General features: G+C 37.8%; 1 protein-coding gene across 2 annotated transcripts in view; it reads right to left on the reverse strand.

Annotated features, from left to right (window-relative positions):
• The window catches only part of SYK (spleen associated tyrosine kinase), a 58,152-nt gene that overhangs the window by 3,691 nt on the left and 35,520 nt on the right, over positions 1-18,941 (reverse strand). Inside the window, exons 5-13 of one of the 2 annotated variants that reach the window (XM_074856481.1) lie at positions 18,067-18,148; positions 16,996-17,045; positions 12,280-12,348; positions 4,979-5,069; positions 4,113-4,290; positions 2,624-2,833; positions 1,996-2,185; positions 487-627; positions 134-246 (exon numbers count right to left, since the gene is read on the reverse strand). In XM_074856481.1, the coding sequence (XP_074712582.1) occupies positions 134-246; positions 487-627; positions 1,996-2,185; positions 2,624-2,833; positions 4,113-4,290; positions 4,979-5,069; positions 12,280-12,348; positions 16,996-17,045; positions 18,067-18,148 (1,124 nt within the window). The remainder of the gene's footprint in view (positions 1-133; positions 247-486; positions 628-1,995; positions 2,186-2,623; positions 2,834-4,112; positions 4,291-4,978; positions 5,070-12,279; positions 12,349-16,995; positions 17,046-18,066; positions 18,149-18,941) is intronic. The other variant, XM_074856482.1, reaches the window with a different exon arrangement.

Below are 18,941 nucleotides of genomic sequence, written 5' to 3' on the forward strand. Positions count from 1 at the left end.
GTTTGTTTGCAAGCTAAACACCAGTTGAAATTATGTATTTTGAAATACCCTTTCCCCCTGCCCCTTTCTGGCTATTAACTAAATAGATTAAAATACACTTCTATTAAAAGAGAGATCATCACATCACACTCACTTGTATGTCCAACACAATTTCATTAAATCATAGAGTTCTGTTGGACAGACTTCAGGACGTTCCATTCGTTCTCCTCTTTCGATCATCTGTGCAACTTCACCACCTTTCATTCCCTGGAACAGGGCGACCAGAACAGTCATCCAGGTTGCAAATGGTTACAGCACACATGCTAGTATAAAACATATAGAGGCCCTGAATTGTTTTTTGGGCTATCCTTTGACTCATTTGTTGCAACAGATGGGGCGCTAAGGCCTGCTTTGGCCTCCAGTAACCCTCTCAAGGTAAGAAAAGGCATTGGTTCAAATTTGCTCTGAATTTCAACAGAAAAAAAGTTGCCAGATAGAACTACTCACCTTATATGGTTTTTGCCCATAAGAGAAAGCTTCCCACATTAAAACCCCAAAGCTCCAAACATCACTTTTGCTAGAAAATTTGTAGAAATTCATGCATTCTGGAGCATACCACTTGACTGGCCATTTTCCATGACTTTGTGCCTAAAATAAGTCATAACAGAAAGGAAAAAAAGCAGGCTAGAGACAGTGGCAAGTAGTAGACAACATCAGAATTCATATAAGCCAAGTTAACTTAGATCTGCACACATTTGTACTAAGTACCATAACATTTCTGATGCAGTTGGCAATAAAGAGAATGGCTAGTAGCTTCTTCAAAAATGTTACAAAATTGTTCCTAATCTTCCACTTTCAAAATAATGCACTGAAATGAAATCTATGTTCAAGCAAAGCTTCACTAAATGACCCGGAGTCATGGTTTTAGTGGCATTTAATTTAAAGTTGCTCTTTAAAAGTAAGATTTTTCATCTAGACTCTCCACAGAGGGTAAGAGATACACACCCAGCTACACTGAGTCTCATTATTACTTGAAGTTGATGCTCCATTTCAAAGCACAGCGACAGCCTTGTGGCAAACTGCAGTTTGATTAAATTATGCCATAACACTGTGCTACGACAATGCAAGTGTCAAGCTATCCCAGCACAGTGCTAGATCTAGTGAAAGAACCCCACTGCATTTTGTGCAGTTGTAAAGGGAATGGGCCTTTGATACCAATTCTCAAACCTCTGACAAGCAGTTCTGGCTGTGGCAGTGATTTAAGATGTTACTGCCTTTTCTGGTAGCTGTTACTATTCCCATAGGAAGGTCATCACAATGTGCTTGCTCCTCCTCTGCAGCATTTCATGGTCTGGCTTATTAGTTTTAAACAGCTGATGAAAGGGAATAGGCAGAAGGAAGAAATAATTTGAACTGAAAAGCAATATATCAGAAAAAAAAGATGCAGACACAATTAGAGCCTTTGTCTCCTGTGGATGTTTTTACCTTATTAAATGTGGCAATTATTTCAGTCCCTTTACTGTACAGAGATCCAATGAATTTAAAACCAAGCTAAACAAATCCTGCTTAGATCAAATGATTATTTACCAATGGTATTCTTTCAAATCTTCCCCAAATTCAGTTCTGTTAGTCACAGTGTGCTAGTTTAAATTTTCCCTGGATATGGTGAATACTGTAAGTGCCCAAAAGTTCCTATCTGCAGCAAAGACATTTTCCCCCTTTTATATAAGGAGGTATTTAATTTCCACTATAAATTTCCATCTTCTAATGACAAGTTTTCCAAAAGTAAATGAAAGAAGTAAGCAGATAAAAGAAGTGACTAGCTTCTTCCTCCCTACACATTTCTTAATGTTGATCACACATTTTGAAAATCAGTGACCTACTATCAGGCTATAAAACAGTGGATGATACATATTCTTTCTTATTTTCCACTTTTAAAAACAACTGCACTTCAACTGAAAATAACCTTGTTAAGCCATGCTACTATACAGCTTTCACGTCTTGTGCAAACCTTACCTTATAATAATTTTCATCAGCACTAAGCGCTTTAGAAAGCCCAAAGTCACTAATTTTGGCATAATGTTGGGTGACTAATAGCACGTTCCTTGCAGCCAGATCCCTATGAACAAAGTTATTCTCCTCCAGGTATTTCATCCCCATGGAAACCTGATGTACCAGCTCTGTTATATTCTTCTCCGTGACATGTCTGAAAATCATAATTGAATTTTTAAGAGGTCAGGAGTTCATTTTCATGACTTTTCATGGAGTTCAAATATAAATCTTTACTATGAACTTCCTCACATCATACTAGGAACCTGATCCACATTTAGCTAAGCTTTAATTAGAACAGGCAGCACAAGAATGTCCTGAGCAAGATGATGTGTGATCATATCAATAAATGAGCACCTGAAGAACATGTGAAAATTCTTTCATTTATTCAAAATGCACTATTTTACCAGAAATATTTGACACTTAGGAGACATGTACAATATAATCATGTCCCAGTGAAGAGTAACTACAATCATTAATTGTTACATTAACAACATGTCAATTTAAAACTGTCCTTAAAGAAAGAAAGAAAAAGAACCTGTATCTTTTTTCCCCTTTGGATAAATCCTATGAAATGGAATCAAAGCTTACATACCTATTTTTTTGCAAAAATTTGTTCAGTGGCCCAAGTTCAGCCATTTCCATTACTAACATCCAGGCCTCAGCTTCACATATGCCTATCATTCGGACAATATATGGGTTATCCAGTTGCTGCATTACATTTGCTTCTCTCAGTAATTCATCCTTTATGGCTGGATCATTACTCTCATTCTTAAGAATTTTTACAGCCACTGGCTTGGCACCCCTACAAAAAAGAATCCAGTTCTGGGATTAGTTGCTGAAAAATCTGTGTGCAAATGCACACAATCTTATCTGATATTTCTGTGCACATAGTACAAAGTGTGACAAAAGACAGAATTGACATTCAGAGGGGAAAAACCACAACTGTAACAGGAGCAGCTCTCTCTCAAATGTTCAGAAGACAGATAAGCAAAAGTGAGAGAATGGAAAGAACCTGAGAAAATTATAAATAGTCATAAAAACATCTTAAGTCTGAAAACAAATGTACCGGGAAAAATTTTCTTGCCCATTCTGGAAAGAATGCTATAAAGATTCTCTGGCAAGAAAAGCTCTAAAGGCCTTTCTAAGCACTGAGATGTTTTGGGGGTGAGACTAGAACATGCAGCACTGCAAGACCCCAAGGCAGTGCTCTGAAATCCTGAGAAATTAAGCCTACTCCTGCAACCTTCAGCTCATACAACTAAGTGAAAGAGTTACTGATGAGATCGACAATGCTCAAGTGTGAAACAAGATTAGCAAATACACAAGCTGGGACCAGAGCCCTTTAAATGCCCTCAGACTGTACTGGAAAAAGAAAAATCCCTTCTGGCTTCAAAAACCTTGGTTAAAGAAATGCCTCCTGCTTCAGGTGGTGAAAGTGTACACATAATCAGCCCATGCACTTAAACAACACACTGATAACATTTTACTATGAAAATGCATGGTCAGGTGCTCCCACTTCTGTCAGTATAACAGGGTCTGTTCCTACTGGAATTACGTGATAAAAGAGGTCACGACATGTTCCATCTTCTTGAAAATCAACATTCCAGCTTCATGAAACAGGTGTTTATCATAACTATTTTAGGTGAAAATCTCTTTGCTACAGGTAAGCTGTGCAAGGCACTCTACACTACTTCTCAGAGGTTGTGCAGATGGGAAATACTGAGTACCATGGCTGACCATACAAACTATGGAGGAAGTCGGCAGACTTCCCACTCTGCTATCCCTGACAGGAGAGAAGATAGTCATAATGGGTGTTTCTCCACTTTACAGACAAAAATAATGACTGGGAGGTGACTATGCTGCAGGCAAAGAGGTGTAGGCAAACAGAGGAAAAGAAAATGAGTGTATAGAAAATGAGTGTATGAGTGTATGTACAAAGAGACAAACCGGTGAATGTTATCCCAAATTACTTAGGTACAATCTGTCACCCCAAATGACATGCAAAGATTACTGCTGCTTTGAAAAATAAAGGCTAGAGCTTCTACATACTAGACTCCATGAAAATAGAAGGAAATGCTTACTTTTTCATCTTGTAGAACCCTTTCTTTACTGTACCAAAGTTGCCAGAGCCAAGTTCTCCTTCCTCCAAGGTTAACAATTTCCTGTCAAGGGTGACATTTTTTGGCTTCATTTCATCTGGATCAGCATATGGACTTTCATAGACCTCAGTATCCATGGGTAAGGCCTCTCTCTGATCACCTGCAGTTCAGTCAATGAAAAAATTAGACATTATGTGAGACATTTTTTTCTGTCACAGCTACTATATTCACCCTTTTTATGTTCAGGATCATCAGTGTGTTTGACTTACGAGGGCATTATAAAGAAACCACACGCAGTCCAGCTACAGGCACTTTAGTACATGCCAAAATAGAGTGGTCTCCACCTGGTGATATGATCTAACTGTTGAGCATCTGCATAACGTGAAACTAGGAGGTTCCTTGACAGAAGGAGGGTCAAAGGCTGGCCCTTCTCCTTAGTACTTCCCATTAGTTACCTCAGACAATTCTTCAGTCAGAATTCTGCCTTATATGTAGTTCATTCTTATGCACCCATCTTTAATTGCATTTTACAGAAAGCCTGAGCACCAACTTGGCACTGTGGATGCAACAGGGCACAATTCCTTTTATGAAGTGCAAGGATGCAGCTTTTAGAGTCAAGGAAGTAATAATCTTTCACTTCAACATGGAAAAGGGGATTTTTGCTAAACAACTTTTATTACAGATGGTGACATCTGGCACTTTCAGCTACCAGTCTTGAGCTGTGACAGTGGCTATACCAATACCCAACATGGTGTGAAATATATGCAAGAAAAAAGAAATATGGGTTGAGGAGAGATTTCTGATGTAAAGAAGGAACTTGTATTAATAACATAAATTACTCTACCTACCTTTTTCTGCTCCTGTAAGACCTCTCTTCCTTTGCAGCACATAAGGATTAAAAGGTGCTTCATCAGGTGGATGGCCAATAGTTGGCTGAAGCTGTAGCACACAAATAGAAATTTATGTTTAGCAATGAATAGATAAGTTAAAAGTATTTTTTTTCCCCCGAGGATTATGGCATAATGACAGCATGAGATGCATAGGTGAGAATCAGAAAATAAGAAAGGGATCCAACAAAGTTTATTTCATTCTGGAGGTTACTGCTTGAGTAAATATGCAGGCCAAATGAAACAAACACTGCTAAAGCACAAAAAGCTATTGCAAAATTTCAGAACACTTGATCTGAGAGAATTAACTGGAATGAGTAATGCACAAATCTTATTCTGCAGATATTAAATTTACATGCTCTTTTCAAATCTTCCTTGTAACACAAGTAGTCATAAAGATTTCTCTTTAATCTGTCTTTACACCCTCTCCAAGTTATCCCTCTCCATACCTAGGCCATAGAGAAATTCCTAGCACAAATGAAAACAAAAAATACCTCCTTGTTTCTCTTGTGGATGTTATAGAGTGACTCCACTTGGAAGAAACTGGGGTAAAAAATAATTATTTTAATAGGCCTGTGTAACATCATGGATGAACATCATGGATCAGATACTAGGCCAGTCTGTCTGCTCTGAGGAGGGAGAAAATGACCTAATTCTTACTGTACTTGTACATCTGGTTCAAACACAATCCCTCTGCCTTTACTCTTTGTCAAAGGCACACAAAAGGCTATGGAGCACAAAAACCATGCCAGCAGAAACATGGTGTATTCTGGATCCTTGGCTGAAGGATGAGTCTGGCACAACAGAGTATAGATGAGAGAAATTTATAATCTACTCTCTTCTGTTTGTGAATTGTCAGGAACAGGGAATTACAGAACTTATTTCTGCAGTTTAGTCCCTTTTTTTTCTCAATGTAGAAACTTTACTCATGAGTGATCTCACCCTCCTAAGAGAGTGTTTTAAAACCAGAAATTTAAACATCAACATGAGATTGCTCAGGTCAAATAGGAAACAAAGGTATACTGTACTTGCAAAACACTGGATAGGGCTGTTTTACAAGTATTTGAATATGTAATTCTTCTTTTTAATAACTGAAGCTTTCAGTGGCATAAGTTCCTGCCTGAAACAGTTGTGGTTTTCAAGTAAAGAGAAACAGAGCTTGAGAAATGTCCAGGAGTGAATTATTGGGTGCAACAGAAATTTTATCACTTGGAAACTGCATTTTGTAGGGAAAATGCCCGACGCAGGGGGTATGAACCTTTAAACCATAATGAAGTGATTTGCCCAGTTGGATGAAGCAGAAAAGGTTTCACTACATAGATTTTACAGCTAAACCCTAGAAGGCAACACTCAGCAAGATTCTGGCCTAGTGGGATGAGAATGGTGGCATTGGGGATGGTATGGGTAATGTTTCTGACCCAGATCACTCCATCTTGTGGAACAGTGTTGAAAGGCCATTTGCTGTCAGGGTAAGCCACAAGCGCCCTGAGATGGTTCTGAGATAGGTCAGGGACCAAACTGAACTGCCAATCTCAAGAACAAAGAGGCAAATGAATGGTATGAAACAAGATCCTCAGCTCTAGTTTTGTTTGTCTAGCCTCGTATACCCTGCCAGGTATGCAAGTTAAGAACTGCATTTCCAAGACCTGTATTTCCAAGACCTATTTCACACATGGGCCATTCACTAACCCAAAAAACCGCACTAAGATTGGAACTCGATCCTAAACCTCTCAAAGTGATGGGCTGGCAGTTTCACTGTGAACACTTAGGACAGTGTTTCCCTACACTATGTCAGGACGTATAGGGAAATGCTTAGGTTCAGCCAAAATATTAACCATCTTTTGCAAAGCAAAACCAAATCAGTTGAAATGATACTTACTGAGACCACAGCGATTTTAGTTTGTGCATTTCATATACCCTGTATTGCTTCAGAACATATCAAGAATACTTAGGGGTTTTTATCTTACTGCTAGTTACTATGACCCATTCAGTATTACTACTAAGAAGTGATTATAGTTCCACTGGATAGCTTCCTGGATGTATTCTTGCTTCCTACCTTAACTATATTTATACTTTAAAAGGGAGATCACTTACATTTCAAAAGGTAATTGGAATCAATTAACTGAGTGGATACAACGTAATATGGACTTACATTGATACCTGTTCCTAGACAGGTAACAAATACAAAGGAAGCAGGTGTAAATTGCCACATTGCATGAATTTTATGCCTCTGGTTAACACTTCTTGGCCAAGGGGTCCAAAAGTAGAGAGGGAAAAAAAGGATAAAAATACAGTGACTGCCTAAGAAAGGAACTGAGATGCTGAGTGTCAGTTTCCAGAATACTGTTGTATTGGGTCTGGCTGAGCCAGAATTGGTTTTCCCCTGTAGCAGCCCTCCTGGTGCTGTGTTTTATGTTGGGAGCTGGCAGGGTGTTGATAGCACACTGGTGTTGTGGCTACTGCTGAGTGGTGCTTACACAGCACCAAGGCTCTTTCTGACATTTCCCCCCACAGTGGGACGGGGTGGGCAAGATCTTGGGAGGGGACACAACCAGGACAGCTGACTCAAACTGACCAAAGGGATATTCCATACCATATGACATCTGCTCAGTATAAAGCTGGGAGAAAGGAGGAAGGGGGTGGGGTCACCCTTGGTCCTCCGAGGCAACCACTACACGTATTGGAGCCCTGCTTCCTGAGAAGGCCTGACATCGCCTGTTCATGGGAAGTAGAGAATAAATCTGTTTTCTTTTTTTTGCTTCCGCGCGCGGACCTTTGCTTCGCTTTGCTTATATTAAAACTGCTGTTGTTTTACCCACAAGGGTTGTTTTGTTTTCCTATCTTATTTTCTTTCCCTTCTTTGCCCTGTTGAGAAAAAAAGGGGAAAGGGGGGGAAGTGATAGAGCGACTTGGTGGGTACCTGGCATTTAGCCAAGGTCAAACCACCACAACTGTAAGGAAAGTTCTGAAATACTTAGGAATGATAGAACGACAGTTTCAAAGGATACCTTTTGCATATTTTACCTTTAAAATAATATTTCTGAAAAAAGCAATATGTTCAGAAAATGACATCTAGAAGAGACTGCAAGGTTCTGGGATTCCTTTGTTTTTAAAAAGTTTTGATAGGACTATCAATTGTCCTCTGTTCACTGTGGGGAGTACCTCAACTGTGCACCAAAAAGTGTGAGAGGAATATCTGAACACAAGTCTTGAAATGCCCCACAGCACACACCTCATTTAAAACACTGAAACCTTTTCTGGAGTCACAATTAGGTAAAGACACATGGGTGTAGCTGTAGCTCCAACCAAACCAATGAAGCATGGCACCCTAATTTTCTTTCTTTCTACAGTCAGATGCTGGATAGAGTTTGTGTAGTTGCTGTTACATGATGAGGAGTATAAATTCAGACCACAGAAGGGTGCAACTTCAGCAGATCTTCCTCATTTTAAGACGAGTAAAAAGACTGTGCCACTTTTTCTCTTTGTAACCCAAGCTTATGAGAAGTGAGACAAAAACACTTCGGGAAAGGCCTTTGAAAATGATAAGCTCGAGATTTCAGATGGACTTGGAACTTACTGTTTGAAGAAGTGATGCTTTTTTTATGGCAATATAACCCTTCAGGCTGAATCATAATGATGGAAATTACGAATTCCACTGCAATACCTTGTATAGGTCTGATAAGTAAGCTTCATCTGATTGCTGCTCAACAACAGGGCAGAAGTACCTAAGTAGTACTCAGTCAGTACTGGATAACCCCACAAATTTCAAAAAACTTGGAGGGCATAAGGTCTCATGTGATTAGTATTAGCTGCAGACTAGAGAGGTAGTTAAATATCCACAATCCTAGGTCTCAGTGTATGAAGTGGCATACTTTGAACTGGCCAAACAGAATTCACGTACAGCAAATTCATACATCTCAAAAATCCATTCACTAGTGCAGAACAGCTGGTAAAAGTATAGCTCTGGCCATGACAAAGCTGACTCGTCAAATGGGATGTATAGAGACGTTTTTGCTCTTTGCAATTCAAGAACAAAATAAAAGAATCAAAAAAGATTGGATGATCTTGTTCACGAAGTGCATTAAAAAAACCCGAGTGCATCACTCCTGTGCTTGTGAATAAATCTCTGCTGCTGTGAACTGGAAATGACACAGTGACACAAATTCTAACAAAGTGGGTTGTCTTTCTCAGAGAGCTGCTCATCTTACCTATATTGTCTTATATGTATGTGTGGAATGATATTCCCCATTGTTGCAGTTTGATTAAACAGCTTAACAATGGCTTTTTCATTAGTATTTCTGGTTGAACTGCAATTTGATGTTTCACAGGCACCTTTTCAGCTCATATTAGTAACTTGAGAATATTATGCAGCACTCAGAAAACCTCAAACATTTTTCTTTAGTTCTGCCAGTTATGTATTCGGGAAATGTAGTTCCCTGCATGACTTTGAAAAAGATCTTCTAGCACAAAGGTTGGAATTTTTCTCTTGAAGTCAAGCAAGACGGACTGGAAATGGTGCAGGATATATGTATCATTGCATGTACAGTAGTCTGTGTAATGGTACAATAAAGTTTCCTTTTAATTTGACTGTTGTTTAAACCCAAAGTCCTTTCTGCCCTACACTTTAAAAACAGCAAGTTTAATTCTGCATATATTTTCTGACAAAGGGAGCTTTGTCTTAATATAACCAAGGTACAGGTTAGAAATCTGTTAAAAATGGCACATACTATGTGACATCTTGTGGTACGTACACTTGCAAACTATGGGGCAGGCTGTCATTTTATGATCTCATACTAGAAAGCTGTTGTGAGCCTGTCCTGTTTTCACATGAACATATTATTTTCTTCTGCTAAGGTTTAATCTTCATTGGCTAAACTCCTCAGGTACCCATAATTAAGCTAATCTAAATGTGCCATTCTTCTCCTTATTAGGGACTGGCTGTACTAGTGTGGCACTTTTCTAGTAATATAGCCACATCTACAATGAGAGGAAAGCAGAAGGCAGAGAGTTTGCACTGACTCAAAGATATCTTTCTAAGTAAAAGGAATACCAGTTTCTGTGCATGGATAAGGCCTTAGTAGGATGAGCCCTAAGCAGGTTTGATAGCATCTAGTTGATGTAATTAGAACAAGACCCACTTACTGTTTGCTTTAAAATATGATTGAAAAGGCTCCAACTACTCTGATTTTTATAGTAAAGATTATAATTTTATAGTAAAGAATACACTTATGAAGGCAATCAGTACAGCAAGTGCGATTTCTTTTCAGGTTAATAATACCGATTTGCAAAAACGCAAATGTATATGTAGGACTATAAAGTCGTCTTACTTTACTAAATCAAACTGAATAGCAAAACACTTCATGACAAAGAAGTATGTGCCATTTTTAACAGATTCCGCTAGTGGACTCTTGCATTCCTTTTCTTGTATTCCTTTTTACTGGACGAGTAAATCCATGGTCATTTTGCCCTTTCTCTGCTTCGTGTATACATGGAGTAATCTCTTAACCTGTACCTTGGTTGTATTAAGACAAAGCTCCCTTTGTCAGAATATATCAGCCAAATCCTCAATGAACTTTGGCTAAGACATCTTAGTCGCCACTAGGTGGCAAAAGCTCATTTAAATTATCATCTAAATTCCCAATTTTACATTAGTGAGTAAAACAGTTTGAAAAATTTTGAACTGAGTGCTAAAATTATATAAAAATAACCTGTTTGTGACATTTAACAAAACCATAATTTCTAAGACTGAATAAATATAAGACCATAAATTTTCCATTTTACTGTCTGAAAGTTTTTGACATGAGAGGTAACTGTTTAATTAACCAAGTCTAAAGTAAACTCTGCCTGTTGGAGTTAATGGATGGTAAATCTTGGAAATGTTCAGAGCAGAACTTTTTTTTAGAGTCTAAAATTTGGCAGTATGATGAAATTTGTGGGTTTGAGTATTCAGGGTTAAGTACATGTAAATGGTGATCAAATCAGATTTCTGAAATTATTTTCTTAAATAATTGGTCTTTTTCTGCCAGTATGCTTCACTCTATAGTCTGTGTATGTTCCCAGAAGGCAGGAAATAGGTATTTCACTGCAGAAAGCAATCAGAGAGCAGCACAGGTTTTACCAGGTGAACAGGCAGCAGAGAGACCAGTCATGTCTAAAGAATTCAGACTCCACACTCACTTTTCTGAACAAAACCAAAACCATTTTCTTAACTAATGTGTGATAATATGGCTTTTTTTTTTTCAGATGGCCTTAGAACATGTCTTATATATGTATTTGTACTAGATGACAGCACATTAAAAATGACATGTGGGTCCTGTAAGGCTATAGACATGACAACAGCTATTGGTACTTCAGTATAAAAGTGAACCGAAGTTATAGGAAAAGAATAATTGTTATTTACTAGGATTATCAAATACAGGATATGTCAAACATAGTTTTTCACTCTGAAGAGCAGTGTACCCTAGGGCTTTTTATGCCTGCTCATTTTTGTTGAAAAGCAACTGGAAATAAATAAATAAACAAAAAGAGAGACTCATGAGTGGAACAGGAACACATATGTTATTCTCAGCATGCAAACAAAGCTCATAACTACATGCTTCACAACTACATCAATTACCGGACAGCATAATTTTCTGGCCATGCAGCAGCAATTTCATTAGTACAGGGCTGCCTTCCCCTTGACTCCCTGACACCTTATCACCTTTCCCATTCTGCTTGGTCCTGTGACATCTCACACTCACCCAAATGTAATTAATGTCAATGCATAACAAGATTTGTGCACATAGGTTCTGTAAGAATGTATTTTGTGGTTGTTATTAAAAAATTGTTCCCTAAATGTGCTCAGTAATAGCACTGTGTAAGCAAGCCAATTTTCTGATTAGGAATGATAGTTCAGAGTGGAAATATCATGTTGTTCTGCTGTAAGTGACTATTTTTTGAAAAATCATTTTATTACTTACATTTTGTTTGAAGACATGTTGAGATCTGCACTAATGCTCTGGGATGTAAGAAATTACTTTAAAATAGTTTCTCAATTTTTAGAACTTCTTTAAAATCATTGCTTTAGTCATAAAATCAAGGCCATAATTATTCAGATGATTACAAAAGAAGCAGAAAGCTTACAAAATCTTCACAATCTGATTGTTAGTAGCCAAGACACACATTTAGTAACAGCAAGCTGAAAGAGGGGGGGAAAAAGTGAAATTAGTCAAGCGTAAGTCCTTTTAGCTCAGTCAAAAACCTAAAAAGACTATATGAGGCACCTTTTTGCTGCCAGCCTTTGGAAAGGTGTACGATTTGAGTCTTGAGATAATTCCACCTCCTGCCCAAATCTAGAAACCACAATGTCAAAGAGGAACAGTAAATGTGTCAGGAAAATAGCTAAAGGTATTTTACAAAATAGACATAGTATACAAGAACAAACCACTCCCAACTCTTCTCTTGTGTGTGCCTGCAAGTACACACACGATGCATCAAACAAATGTAGTATAGGAAATCTTAGTACTAAATTTTCTTTCAACTGTATTACTCTCAAATCATCTTGATCTGTAGATACACCTTAAGGCAGTTTTAAAATTCAAGCACATTGACCCTTCCCCAGATCTTTTACACAATATGTTTCTCCTGACTCTGTTACTGAACTTTAGCCACTCCCCAACATATTTACCAATGTAAATCAGTTGATAATTTTAGTGTCTTGAAGTATGACTAATGTATCTAGCAAGATCTGAAGCACACTGTGGTCTTACAACAATGTGGTTATTGAAGCAAAAGCACACAAACTGGTATTAATTCAAACAAAAATGAACAGGCTTTAGATTTTACATGTGCACTTATGTTCTGTATAAAGATACTTTCAAAAGAAATGCAAATATGTTTTACAATAATACATTAATTTAACGAAACATGACTAATTAGCACTTCTAGGGGTCACTGAGAGCTCACACCTGCCTAATTAAAACTGCAATGCAGTACTTACTGACCAAGCATTTAGGCTTATGCTGAAGTTGAAATAATAATCTGAGTCACATTCTCAGCCACTTTAAGCAGCCTTTGAACTCACTTCCAATTAGATGTTCTGAACTTTTAAATAACCCATTTGGACTTTTTTTTTTTTTCCCTGAAAAGATAGCTTTTTGAATGGATAGGATTGGTATTTTTCCTAGCTTTCTTTTTAAAAAAATGTTTGCTTTCACATAAAAAAAGTTATCTTTTGTTTCAAAACACCAAGAATAGCCATGCAATCCCTATTTCTGCTGGAAGAACAGAAACTTTTTGATGCTTGACAGTCTTCATAGCTGTGATACATAAAAATTCAGTTACGTGTACTGAAAAAGCTTACTGAATCTGCTATTTTGTTTTACTTCACAAAATTCTCTTTCCATATTGGGAATAAATGAAACCTGAAGCACTTCTTAGCTATAGTTTTGCAACAGATAAATTCTCTAAGAGGTTAAGTGCTCTTCTGCACATGGTGAGCATGGTTCATTATACGTTCCCAACGAGAGTAGCTCTCAGCACTTGACCAAACAGCTACCTGTACTGCTTTGATGGTAATACTGCTTAACTCAAATGTTTGTATCAGGCATAAAAATGGATGCCAAGAGGAATGCTTAATCAAGGACAGCAACAGTACTAGTCTAAAGTTAGGCTGTTTAGGTCTATTATTAATAGCTGGTAAACTGTGGCTAAACAAAATACCAAAAAAGGTTAAGTGGAGAATTTGGAAAGTGGCCAGAAGTTGTCAGATTCACTGTAACATCAACAGCTGACTTTAGGTTCATATCAAAAGCTCCTCTACAAGTTTAAATACATATTGGGACGATGTGCAGGGAGTAAAAAGTAATTTACAATGTCAAAGGGGATCAAAATCACCTTAAATCTAGTTATGGAGCCTCTGGTAAAAGGCAAAAAAAGTCCTAGTCCATACTTGCGCTGAGAGAAGTAAGAAGCGGTAAGCCTCCATATTCTGCATGGAGAAATTATCTCCAATACAGACTTCCAGCAGAAAGTCCTTCCTTTTGGAGAGGAAGCATATTAATATCACTAAAAAGGAGATGTTCAGATTACAGAAAAGGAGACAAGAAACAGTAACATTTTGTTACTCTAAGTTTGTTTCTGGGGCATTAGTAAATACTATACAAATTCCTTCCCTGATGTTGTAAATTTTACTCCAACTCCTCAGACACCAACAGTTTGCAGTTAAATTAGTTGGACAGTCTGCCTTGCATATCATCCAGCAGATCGTTCTACAGTGGTCATACATTCACTTAGCTTCAAAGCAACTTCAGATTTGGGCATGCTCTCCACTAAAGCTCTGGAATCTCACCAGTGTGTTTCAGGCTTTGACATACAGAAAAATAAAAAATTGTTGAAAAATTGGTCTGGATGGGAACACCAGTATTAGACTGTCCCTCAGAACTGGCCATTCCTCTCCTTTCTTCAGCAGTTTATCATGTTCTGTCCCTCTACTCTTTCTCTTCTGCTTCTTTATTCTAATAAATCTTTTCTCACAAGTCATGATCATTCCTGTTGCCTTGCTCTGGATTATCTCCTGTTGGACAACATTCTTTGGTGCAGTGCCAAAAACTGGTGAAAGTACTCCACCTGAGACCTTAGCAGGGTTGAACAAGCTGGAAACACTCTTGATGTTTCCCTTTTTTCTGCCAGCATGACTGCTGGTCTTTGTTCCTGTTCTGATCCACTACAGGCCCCACATCCTCTGAGAAACTGTTGCTTTACCCCATCCTGTGGGGAGCTGACTATTAGAAGTGCAATATCTTGCACTAGTTTCTACTGAACTTAATCTGTTTTTTCCCGGACATTTCTCCAATTCATCACAGTAATTTTGAGTCCCAATTCAAACATTTACAACCCCAACTGACATATTTTGGCAATACATTTTTTAAAATAAAAAATACTTCAGAAATGTCAGAAATGCAAACTTAAATCTTAATTATGATGGTGTAAATAATGTGAAGATAGATTGCACAACCTCTGCATAAGACTTTGTTCTTTTCAGCATGCATTTTTGGTTTTGCAATCTGAATTCATTGTATTTCAGGCTCTCTGTATAAAAAAATCTACATGAGTGGTCTTTAGTGAGTTACTACTTTTGCACAAAGATATTAATGTATGAGAACCTGGCAATATTAACTAAAGTCTTTGAGCTCCAGAAATATTTAAAATTTTCCACTTTCTATTTTTATGTTTATACTACAGGAAAGTAACTCAGCAGGCTTGTTCTATAAAACTCCCAAATAAAACACAAAATTCAGATTTCAGTTTTAAGAACTTCAGAATGTCAAATTTAAACTATTTTAGGAGAATACTTGCAAAATATACACTCAACACATATCACTCATATCTTTGGTGCTTTTCCTTCCATCACGATGAGTCTTAAATGTAACTACTATTGATCAATCCTGAAACCATTAATGGTTGTATATAAAATGTGCAAGTGACCGAGTGCATTTAAGTGAGCTACTTGCTAGAGAAGTACATGTTCAAGAGTGAACTTAATCTCACCTAACTATGGCTACCTAAAAGCTACCTAAAAACAAGTCTTGACTAATCACCTAGGCCCCTTCTGAGTGGCAAGACATCGACACATATTGGTGGAAAGTCATTCCACTACTTTCAGGCTGAAGTGATGTAGATGTGTATGTGTCTCTCTCTTGCTTCAAAATGCCTCAAAAGCAACCCTTTGTGATTTGCTGAACAACTGGCTCTTTCATTTGAATTCATTCATGTTAGGCAAGGTTAATCATACCCTGTTAGCATGACCATGTCTTTCACCTGTAAAGCATCATGAACAACTGGGGCAGTATTACTGCAATGCACCGATGAAAAGAGAAGAGGTCAGCCCATTTACTTTCATGGCACAGTCCCAAACATCAGTCACCTTAGTCAGATACAGATTTTTTTTTACTACTTCTTTGAAAAGTTAAATACCTAAAGTAAGATTTCTTGAATTTACTTTCATTTACACTTAAACTGCAAAATTTTCTATGGATAATCTAAAACCTACATAACATTCCCACATTCAATGTGCTTGATCCACCACTATAACTAATGTGGTCTCATGTGCTTAAACTTCAGTCATTCTTGTAAATGGCATAGATCCAAACCTTAGGACACCATTTAAAAAAAAAAGGCACCAATTTTGGGTGCATAATTTCCAGTGATTTAAAAAGGCACCTGATTTTCAGAAAGTGGTGGTATGAAAATGGTGGTTCACAGACCCATAGGGACTCAACAGTACTGAAATAAATGTAATTGCCTATTTGAACAAAAATATTTTTTTTCTATAATGTGGGACTGCATCAAGATAATGACCTAGATGATTAGGCTCTCCAGTGAGTGGTGAAACAACTAAGTTAAACTCCCTATTTCAGATGAGATCAACTACAACTGAATGAGATGGTGTTATGTATCACACCTCAGGTAGCTCCTTTAATCAATGGACTCTAAAAACTACATTTGCTCACTCTTCATGGAGTTGAAAGAACATCCCCTAATTTCACTGCACAAGGAATCAAACCCTTGTGCAAAGTCAGATGTTAACTGCACACACCAAGTATGAAAATAAATTGAACCTCCATTTCTGCTTTAGTCATTAGATTCTCAAAATGGACTTTGTAAACAAAGCAGTATCTCTCCTAGTGTTGATACAGTCACTATAGAACATGACAATCAATAAGGCATTTTGCATATGAAAAATACTGATTTTCACATACATTGTATGTATAAAAAAAATTCACAAAATTAGATGATGATTAGCTCATGCAAAACACTGATGAAAGCAATAACCATGCTAAAATGTTAAGCTTATTCAACTTACTGCTTATATCCTTAGAAAAACAAATTCACTGATGCAAAAATACCCAAGCATTAGGATTCCTAGAGCAGCATGTGACTTCTCAAATGTATGTGCCTTCTCAAATCAATGCTACTGCTATATCACCACCTACTCTTACCTTAGAAGGGGTTCCAGGAAGAGGAGGACGAGTGTTAAAAACAACAGTTTCTGTAAAAGAATCAAATGTAGAAGGATACTGAGCAAGGTGAGAAACGTACTGTAAGAACACAAAATTTTAAATAGGGGACCAAGTTTCTAGTTTTTTGATCACTTTACAGTGTTTCTCCTGGCCCATCTTCTTTGCTTTTGTCTCTAATGTGACTCGGGTACTTGCTGCCACAGAGATAAAAGTATATGCAGTGCAGAAGTGTACTGCTCAAAAGTACTGGAAAAGCACAGGCATATCCTTTCACCATGGCACTGGTATCCAGTCAGAGTGATGGAAGACGACCTTAGAGAGAGAACACCACTTCTGGAACAGCACAAGTTAGACAAGGATCAGTCAGAAGCATCTTTTTTCCCCTGGCAGTCAGGACAAGAGGGAGGACAAGGTCTCATCAGTATTTAACATGACATTAAAGAAGAAACAGGCCAAAGAGCATACTGGACCTCAGGACACTCCCCCACCCCCGCCTTCGACTCCCTTCCCCCAAGTTATCAAAGAATGTCTCTTACCTCTATTCTCAGCATTAGCACAGTGCAGCCAATCCCTTGTCCTGTCCTGCTCTCCCCAACATGGGAAGTAATTCCTTATCTACCAGCAACTCAGCTGTTGGGTGCACCTCTCACTGCACCCAACCTGAATGCCTATAGCAGCACTGCTGATGTACTGGCCTCAGCCTGGGGTAAGGAAGTGCTGGGACAACCACCTCGTTAATGTGTGTGGGCCAAGTAACACACACTGCCACTTGGAGCAGCAAAGCACGTTTTGGATCTGACATTAATTTTAGAGCCAGCAATAACTGGAGTTGGTAGCCTCACTTATGCTACAGGATCTGCCTCCATCTTGCATGGTCTGGCAGATCTTAACTCATTGAAAAGCTGGAAATTTAACATTTAATATTTTTTTTATCTAACATTAATCTACCATAAGCTGTACTCACCTACACAGCAAGTGGAAAAAATGCACACATCTTTATCATCATTAGCATGGCTATGTATACATATCAAAATAGTAGAAATAACTCACCATTTTCTGAGCCAAGATGTGGGCAGGGAATGGTAAGAACCCTTAATAATCCGTCTGGCTTGTATGAATAATGCTCAACTAACTACCAGAACGAGAGGGGGAAAAAAATCAAGAGAAGGAGAGAAAAATATATGAAAAGGTAAGGGAGGCATAATTAAATATATTGTCTCTTTAAAATTGTGTGCATATATACAATAATTGGTATATATTACAGCAAATGAACTGGGCATACAACAGATCTTTACTGCACATGTTCTTACCTCATCTTTACTTCTCTTTAGCAGGGTGCATGTTTCTGAAGTAACCTTGTCAATGAATCTGGAACCTGATCCAAGAACTGGATTTTTAAGACTCAGCATTCCACACCTTGTTCTGCTACTAACCAGCTTTGTAACTCTGAGCAAATCACTTCTTTTTATACCTCTGAGTTTCCACCCTCTTTTTTTTTTTTTTAATTTTTTTTTTCCCAAGATGGGTATAACTACAGTGAAGGAATTGTCCTAATACACAAGGCTTTCTTTGGACCTCAAAGTCGCAATGGGATGTAAGCAGTTAATAAATGTATAGCACCAATAGTTGTGGCCATTTGTGTTCCTGGATTGTCCCCTCCATGCCATTTTATTACAGGTTTATTACTGCTATATTGGCTTTGTTACATTTGGGTGGAAAGAAGGGGGTCTGTGAGTGAAAGAGTTGCAGACATATTAAAAAAAATTGTAAGACAGCATAGCTGCTTTTAAATTTCCAGTGACTCCAGGAAAGAAATATGCAGGACATTTACAGGAAAGGCTAAGAATTAATATATGCAAGTAAAGACTCATATTTTAGATTTGTGACTCACTTTACTTGTTTTAATAGAATTTTAAGCAAGAGGG

This window comes from Strix uralensis, chromosome Z (assembly GCF_047716275.1).
Source record: "Strix uralensis isolate ZFMK-TIS-50842 chromosome Z, bStrUra1, whole genome shotgun sequence".
Taxonomy (NCBI): domain Eukaryota; kingdom Metazoa; phylum Chordata; class Aves; order Strigiformes; family Strigidae; genus Strix; species Strix uralensis.